The sequence below is a fragment of the Rattus rattus genome, chromosome 5 (assembly GCF_011064425.1).
Source record: "Rattus rattus isolate New Zealand chromosome 5, Rrattus_CSIRO_v1, whole genome shotgun sequence".
NCBI lineage: Eukaryota > Metazoa > Chordata > Mammalia > Rodentia > Muridae > Rattus > Rattus rattus.
This window is the reverse complement of record NC_046158.1, coordinates 14,874,541-14,883,592: the sequence shown is the minus strand read 5'-3', so window position 1 is coordinate 14,883,592 and position 9,052 is coordinate 14,874,541. Positions and strand designations below refer to the sequence as shown.

At 40.5% G+C, this 9,052-nt stretch overlaps 1 protein-coding gene across 1 annotated transcript; it reads right to left on the bottom strand.

Annotated features, from left to right (window-relative positions):
- Positions 1 to 3,258: 3,258 nt before the first annotated feature.
- On the bottom strand, positions 3,259 to 4,182 carry LOC116900145 (olfactory receptor 1G1-like). Its single transcript, XM_032901919.1, has one exon. It carries the CDS (start codon positions 4,156 to 4,158, stop codon positions 3,259 to 3,261), a length of 900 nt encoding a protein of 299 aa, XP_032757810.1. The 5' UTR covers positions 4,159 to 4,182.
- Positions 4,183 to 9,052: the final 4,870 nt, after the last annotated feature.

The following is a 9,052-nucleotide window of genomic DNA, read 5'->3' as shown; positions in this document are numbered from 1 at the left end:
TTCAGCTAGCTATGACCATATACAAACAAACAACCAAAAATTGACCCAGCAGGTTTTATGTATGTATATAACAACAACAACAACAACAACAACAACAACAACAACAACAACAACAACTACTACTACTACTACTACTACTACTACTACTACTACTACTACTACTACTATACTACTAATACTAATGCTAATACTAATACTAATAAAAGAGGCTATCAATTTGACAGTGGGGAAATATAGGAGGAACTTTAGGGAGGGTAATTGGGAGGAAATAGAAGAAAGAAAGGGAGGAAGAAAAGTGATGTAAATTCTATTTTAATTAAAACAAATTTTTAAAAAAAACCTGTGTGGATGGAATGGGAAGATTGCTCATCAGAAAAAGGAAGAAAAGTGGCCACGGATGGGTAAGAGGCATAAAGGTGAGACACAATTTAACTGATTCAAATTTGAGAAGTTTAAATGGGATGCAGAGCAGGACAATAAAATAGGTGTGAATTCTGTTCTAGAAAGACCTATTCTACCTACTGTCTCCAGCCAAGGTCTTTCTGTTTCATGTTGTCTCTGAAGCTAGCCTTGCTTGGCTGTGAAGTTGTCACATCACAGCTCTTTACAGTACTGGTCTTTTCTGGTAATCCCAGTTTAAGTGAAGACATTCTCAAGTGGGTGTATGAGTGTGTTTCTTGATAGAGTCTACATTTCCTTACCATGTGGTCTGCTTTTATGCATGCCATTTCTGAAAAAAAAATTAAACCATGAGAAAATGGAAAAAATGCTGACATTTTCAAGAACTCTACATGCATAGAATGTTTTGATTGTACTGTTAGTATAAGAAATCACATGGAGGGAGACATTCTTTGTTTTTGTTTTGTTTTGGTTTTGTTTTTTTTTCTGGAGCTGAGGACCGAACCCAGGGCCTTGCACTTGCTAGGCAAGCACTCTACCACTGAGCTAAATCCCCAACAGAGGGAGACATTCTGATATGACAATTTGCAACTAAAATTGTTAGGTGTAACTATTCACAAAACGAAAAGAAGAATGATGTGGGAACACCAAGAAAACAAATGCAGAAGAAGACATAATATTTTAATATGCTTTTAACTGTGGTGCAGTTCAATAGTTCATACTTTTTTATTCTTTTAAGAGGAATTCTACTATTTCCTCTAATTACCCCTGAAAGGCATCTTCCACCTAACTATGTTAGCTTCCTTCTTTCAGTTGAGATGTTTTTAGTGGGAGAAAAGGAGGCCCATAGCCAGTTTTGTGTGCTACCAAACAGTTGGCTTTGCCATCTACTGTATTCCCTTTTTGATTTCTTTCCTGCTTCTTTCTTTTCTTTTCAAAATAAGATTACCTTCTTAAAGTTTTTTTTTCCAAGAAAGTATTGGTCATATTCCATAGTATGTTTTTAATATTTGCTAGACCCAACATCAGATATAGTGAAGTCAGGAGTTACAGATCAATTTGGGAAGCAAATAGGGAGTTATTTCCACACCTTCTTCCTCATCAAAGCAAAACAGACATTCAGAAAAAAAGAAAGCGACAACATAAACAGTGGTCTTCTTAAAATGGAGGAATGATGGATGAGTACCTTAACTTTTCTATTTTATGCTTTGTACTCCTACTACATTGCACACATATTATTTTGCAACAGGCAACCATAATAGAGAGGAAAAATGGAAAAATAAAATGAAACAGTTTTTCCTAGGTAAGTAATGACCACACACTGAAACTTTGATGTGATCTCCTTGGTTCCTGTGTTCTGAGGGCTCTGGGTGAGTACCTTAGAGCAGAAGTGTTGGTCTCACCTGTGCTCTCAGGTATGTCAGCACTTCTAGGAAACCATGCCTTTTCTGGCAGGATTTGGGTATGGAGAGCACAGGATCAGCTCCAGGTGCTGGTGTAAACTGGAAGGTGATGTGATCTCATTTGGGTGATTTGAGAGCAATCTTCTCTACTGTGACTGCATTACCATTTCTGGAATTATTCTTTCTCTTTTATTCTCAGTAAAAAATATGTGTTTTCCATTCAATTCTATGAATGAACTACTTCCGAGATCATACCTGGAAATGGCCCCCGAGGCTTGGTGCACTTGACCCTATTACTTTCTGTCCATACATGTCTTTAACTGAGTGATCTCTTATTTGTAGATTAAGTCTCTCACAAATGGATGATGCTGGAGCATCATCCTGACAGGCAAAGAGAACAAAAAGAAGAGAGAGAAAAAAAAAAAACAAGGAAAAGGAGAAACTGGGTCAAGCATGGACTTTGGAAACCTCAATCCCCAGACATACTTTCTTCAATAAGGCCATACCTTCTAATCATTTTAACACTACCAAAGAGTTCTACTTCTTGGTAACAAAGTATTCAAATATATCAGTTGCTAGTAACAACTTTTATTGAGACTCACTTGTATTATGCTGCTTGTGGTGACATATACTTGTAATTTCAGCACTCACGAGGCTGAGGCAGGAGGATCGTAAGTTTGAGGCCAACTTCAGCTATATAGTAAGTGCCAGGAATCCCCAAGATCTTGCTTCAGAAAATGGAAACAACAAAGACCAACACCTAAAACCTATGTTTATAAATAGTTTTATGGTTCCTTTTTTAAAAGATCTCAAACATAGCAGCAATGCCTTTCCCAAGGACACAGCACTCATTAGTTTAAGATGTGACCGTCAAGCATGATGGCACCTTAGGCTCTGGGATGGGTAGAGTCTCAAGTTTCATGAACAATGTTCCTAGTTGCAGTATCCCCATCTGGTCAATAAAATGCTTCTTCTTCTTCTTCTTCTTCTTCTTCTTCTTCTTCTTCTTCTTCTTCTTCTTCTTCTTCTTCTTCTTCTTCTTCTTCTTCTTCTTCTTCTTCTTCTTCTTCTTCTTCTTCTTTTTTTTGGTAAAGACAATTAGCAAACATGTTCTTCCTCTCAACCCAGCACTGAAAAATCTTCCTGACATTCAGTGAGCTCAGATTCAGATACCGTTATTACTAAAGGCATTATGTAATGCTGAATAATGCCTTCTTTGTCTGTTTGCATTTGTCTTACACACTTTCTGTCTTGAAGTCCCATAGGAGTCTCCATCCCCTCCTTTTCTCTTGGCCATAACTCTGTGCTCGATTCATAAGTCCTAGTCCAGTCCTGCCATGCCAGGCATTCTCCACTGGTCAAACCTATTTGAGATGCTGAGCATCAAGTTTTGCATTGAATTTGAATTCTTCAAAAATTATAATAAAAGACCTGGGCTTTGATTGTGAAGTGTCATTTACAGATTACAGTATTTCCCCAAGCCAAACAGTTTCCACAAAGCTCCCTTCATGTCTTTGTTCCTCAAGCTGTAGATAAAAGGGTTGAGCATGGGGGTGACCATTGTATAAACAATGGAGGCCACTATTCCAGTGTCTGCAGAGTAGGAGGATGATGGCTGGAAATACACTAGAAAGACAGTTCCGTAGAACAGAATGACCACTGTCAGATGTGAGCCACAAGTAGAGAAGACTTTATGCTTTCCCCCAGAAGAGGGGATCCTGAGGATGGTGTGCATGATATGGGCATAAGAGACTAGGACACAAGTGAGAGGGACCACACCTGAGAGGGCAGCTTCAGCAAACATCATGAGCTGAAAGGTATGGGTATCTGAGCAGGCAAGCTTGAGGAGTGGGAGAAGATCACAGAAAAAGTGCGGAATGGAATGGGAGGCACAGAAGGAGACTTGAGCCATTTGGAGTGTGAGTGAGAAGGCCAGGAGGTTGGAGCAGAGCCAGGTTGTGGCCACCAGCGACAGGCATCTTTGGGGACACATGATAGTGGTGTAGTGTAGAGGAAGGCAGATGGCTACATAGCGATCATAGGCCATCACAGCCAATAGAAAGTCATCAAGCATGGCCAGTGCCATGAAGAAATACATCTGCAGAAGGCATCCAGTGTGGGAGATGGTTTGGTGCTGGGTTTGGATGTTGCTCAGCACTTTGGGGACAATGGTGCAGGTGAAGCAGGTATCAATGAAGGACAGGTTGGCTAGGAAGAAGTACATGGGTGTGTGAAGATGCTGGTCAGAGACAATGGCCAGGATGATGAACAGGTTCCCCAACAGGGTGACCAGGTACATTCCCAAGAAGAGTGTGAATAGCACAGGCTGCTGCTCTGGATGCTCAGAGAATCCCATAAGGAGAAAGTCAGAGATGATGGTTTGGTTTCTAGTTTCCTTCTAAGGCAGATAAATTAGCAAGGAGTTAGTACACTGGAATTTTAAAAAGGTCAGAGATTCCGAAGACTTGTATAGTCCCTTCCTTCTTATAGAGGTCAATTGCCAATGACTACTGCTTATAACCTCAATTTGTAAATTTGTATAACTATTAGGAGTATCTGGTCAAGATGTCATTTGGCTTTTCCACCACTATACTACAGCAAGTTCTCCTTAAAGATTGAATGAGTCTGAACTGGGATTTTCTCATATTCTCTCTCTCTCTCTCTCTCTCTCTCTCTCTCTCTCTCTCTCTCTCTCTCTCTCTCTCTCTCTCTGTTCTACCTGCTTGCATGCGTGTGTATCACATGCATGCCCAGTGCCCACAGAAGCCAGAAAAGGACATTGGATGGCCAGGAACTTGAGTAATAGACAGTTGATAGTTCAGTTGAGAGCCACACTGTGAGTGCTGGGGAGTGAACGAAGTCCTTTGCAATAGCATAGTGCCCTTAACTGCTGAGTTGCCACTCTAGACTCTAAACTAGAATTTATACCTCCTCAATCTTGTTTCTTTTGTAAAGAAACAGTCTTTTTATAAGATTACAACCTTAGTTCCTTAGGTTACGATTCATTTGATGCAATTTATTTCTAAAATTTAGTCAACAGAACTTAAAGTGCTTTTTCTTTCTCCCACCCTCAGACCCCTCCCTCTGTTTCTTCTCCCCACTTCTTTTTTCTGTATGTATTTTTAAGGAAGACTGAAAGAGAACAATTTCTTCACAGAGATGATAGCTGGGACTAGATGTGTGGACACACGTAGCCCCTTTGAGAGATGCTAGCTGGGACTTAGACATGCTGGCAATGCTTAGCCCCTTTGTGTCTGAACACCACATAGTGAGCTAATGCAGCTGTGAACCTGAAAATCACATCATCATCAGGATGCATCATTTTCACTTCATTCTCAATGTAATCACCAACATCTTTTATTGTAGGATACGGACTACCTAGAGTCAGAAAGCCATCCTCTCTGCAATCCTCATTCTCAGGACAACTTCCTTGGCTGTTTTACTCTCTGAATCTCTATTTTCACTTGCATGTGTGACTTCTCCATAGTGTATTTTTATTACAGAGCCAGCACCTATGAAAAGCTCTCAGTTTGCCTGTCCATCCATCTCTGTCCCTGTCCCTGTCCCTGTCCCTGTCCCCCCCCTCTCTCTCTGATATCCACGATTAGTAGTCACTGGTTTGATGGGAGCCTGGGACACAATGTAATGGGAAGAATCAGCTCATTGGTTTCTAGTTCTGTTCCACATATGACTTGTAAGTTGGGGAACTATTTACTCATTTTTAATTTTGCTTTTCTGACCCACAAAATAAAGATAAAAACCTTACCTGAAAAGTCTGTTGAGAAGCCCAAATACTTGGGTCATCTGAAATTTCTTCATGAACCATAGGGTATAACCTATAGGAGAAATTTCAGGATTTCTGTTTAACAGTGTGGAGGGACAAACGATGTGACCATTCTGTGACAGCTGGTGCTAATTTCATGCACATTTAGTTTCTTGCAGTGTGACAGAATTTCCCTACTCTTTCCTCTCCTTTCTCCTCAGATGTTCAGAACATCATTTAACATTATGACTTCGTTTTAAAAATATGCTTAAGTGGGATAATAATGTATAAACATAGAATATTATGACAATTAAATTTTATAATGACTTTAAATTATTTAAAGTAAATCTAGCACACAGGAAATACTCAGTAAAATATTATTGAAATAAATCATAATTTTAATAAAAGAAGGTATTTAATTTTATTGTATTTTTATTGCCTGAATGTTGGACTTGTAGGTAGTAAAGTATCAATATTAAGTGAGAATTATTGGCATCACTGAAATTATGCCTTCCTATTGGAGTAGTTGTGAGTCTCAGAAGAATCCATGGAAAAGCATTCATTTTTTGGCCCATGATTAGCACACACCAACTTGTCAAGTAACTTAATTGTCATGGTTCACATAGTATACATCACTAGCAAATGATATAAGTTTCAGTTATTTGCCAGTTAAATGCTGAACCAAGAAGGAACTCATGAATATCAAGTATTTTGACTATTATAAATTAAGTTGAAGAGTGAGGAGTGTCATATTATGCTAGATCCCTCATAGGTTGAGCATAAGAGCTGGAAAATGGTGGCCAAAAAAGAAGAAGGGCAAAAAGAGAAGAGGTGTTTTTGCACACTGTGTGTATCGATGAAGACATGTTTCATGAGTCATAGGTAGATTATGTCCCCACCCTCCACTATTTCCCAGTCTTACCTGGAGATCTGACCAGTCACACATCGTGCCATTCCCACCAAGGTAGTTGAATTCACTGCCTCATTGCCACTCCAAAAAATGAGTGTAGTCACAGTGTTTGTCTTGTTTGTAGATGCAGCACAGACTGAAGTCTCAGGTCTGTAATGACCCCTCAGGCCTAAGAAGCAAGAAGAGGTTGTGATTTTCAGATGCAATGTCTCCTGGGGCCCAGTCCCAGACTTGCCAGTTAGACAAGATAGGGCAATCATCCAATGACCAGCTGTCTCCTCTGGATTACAGTCCCATGAGTCCCATCCATATTACTAATAACTCCATTCAGAGTGACCAGGGCTACAATGCACAGGGCTTTTGTGCTTATTGTTCTCCTGGGCTTCAAGCTGATATCATCATTGCCATTATCTCTTATGCTGAGCAGTGTCTTCCTTGTAATGGAGGCCATGATTTCTATTAAGAGTTGAGTCCTCATGCATGAAGTAGTCATGCTCCAGAAAATAACAAGTGAATAATAAAACTGATTAAGAATCTCAAATATTTGCAAAAGGCATACAAAAGAAAGAGAACCGTTATTTTTTCTTTCTTTTTTATTGGATTTTTAAAAATTTATATTTCAAATGTTATCCCCTTTCCTGGCTTCCTGTCCTTAGGATAAGATAAATCCACTATCCCATCACCCTCCTTCTTCTTTTATGAGGGTGTTCACCCAGCCATCCACCTACCACTTCCTGCCTCATCGCCCTGACATTCCCTCACAATGGGGGCTGAGCCTTGGCAGGACCAAGGCTTCTCCTTCCACTGATGCCCAACAAGGCCATCCTCTGCTACATGTGAAGCAGGAGTCATGGGTTTGTCCATGTGCAACTTTGGATCATGGTTTAGTTCCTGGGAGCTCTGTTTGGTTGGTATTGTTTTTCTTATGGGGTTGCAAACCCTTTCAGCTCCTTCAGTCCTTTCTCTAACTCCTCCAGTGGGAACCCTGATCTCAGTTCAATAGTTGGATGTGAGCATCTGCCTCTGTATTTGTCATAGTCTGGCAGAGCCTCTCAGGATTCAGCTATATCAGGCTTCTGTCAGCATGCAGTTCTTGGCATGAGCAATATTGTCTAGGTTTGGTGTCTGAATGTATATTGGCTAGATCCACAGGTGGGGAAATCTCTAAATGGGCATTCCTTCAGTCTCAACTCCAAATTTTGTCTCTGTATCTCCTCCTAAAAATATGTTCGGTCTCCTTTCTAAGAAGGAGTGAAGCATCTGCACTTTGGTTGTCCTTTTTCTTTTTCTTTTTTCTTTTTCATTTTTATTAACTTGAATATATCTTATTTACATTTCAGTTGTTATTCCCCTTCCCAGTTTCCAGGCCAATATCCCCCTAACCCCTTTCCCTCCCCTTCTCTATGGGTGTTCCCCTCCCCATCCTCCCCATTACCACTCTTCCCCCAACAATCCTGTTCACTGGGGGTTCAGTCTTGGCAGGACCAAGGGCTTCTTCTTCCACTGGTGATCTTACTAGCCTATTCATTGCTACATATGCAGTTGGAGTCCAGGGTCAGTCCATGTATAGTCTTTGAGTATGGCTTAGTCCCTGGAAGCTCTGGTTGGTTGGCATTGTTGTTCATATGGGGTCTCAAGCCCCTTCAAGCTCTTTCAGTCCTTTCTAAGATTCCTTCAACGAGGGTCCCATTCTCAGTTCAGTGGGTTAATGATGGCATTCGCCTATGTATTTGCTGTATTCTGGCTGTGTCTCTCAGGAGAGCTGTACATTCAGTTCCTGTCGGCCTGCACTTCTTTGCTTCATCCATCTTATCTAGTTTGGTGGCTGTATGGGCCACATGTGGGGCAGGCTCTGAATGGGTGTTCCTTCTGCCTCTGTTCTAAACTTTGCCTTCCTATTCCCTCCAAAGGTTATTGTTCCCCTTTTAAAGAAGGAGTGAAGCATTAGCATTTTGGTCATCCTTCTTGAGTTTCATGTGTTCTGTGCATCTAGGGTAATTCAAGCATTTGGGCTAATAGCCATTTATCAATGAGTGCATAACATGTATGTTTTTCTGTGATTGGGTTACCTCACTCAGGATGATATTTTCCAGTTCCATCCATTTGCCTATGAATTTCATGAAGTCATTGTTTTTGATAGCTGACTAATATTCCATTGTGTGGATATACCACATTTTCTGTATCCATTCCTCTGTTGAAGGGCATCTGGGTTCTTTCCAGATTCTGGCTGTTATAAATAAGGCTACTATGAACACAGTGGACCACGTGTCTTTGTTATATGTTAGGGCATCTTTTGGGTATATGCCCAAGAGAGGTATAGCTGGGTTCTCAGGTATTTCAATGTCCAATTTTCTGAGGAACCTCCAGAATTATTTCCAGAATGGTTGTACCAGTCTTCAATCCCACCACCAACGGAGGAGTGTTCCTCTTTCTCCACATCCTCGCCAGCATTTGCTGTCACCTGAGATTTTGATCTTAGCCATTCTCACTGGTGTGAGGTGAAATCTCAGGGTTGTTTTGATTTGCATTTCCCTTATGAGTAAAGATGTTTAACATTTCTTTAGGTGTTTCTTAGCC

Excerpts from the sequence above, each read along its gene's own strand:
- LOC116900145 (XM_032901919.1), bottom strand. The coding sequence starts at position 4,158 with ATGGGATTCTCTGAGCATCCAGAGCAGCAGCCTGTGCTATTCACACTC.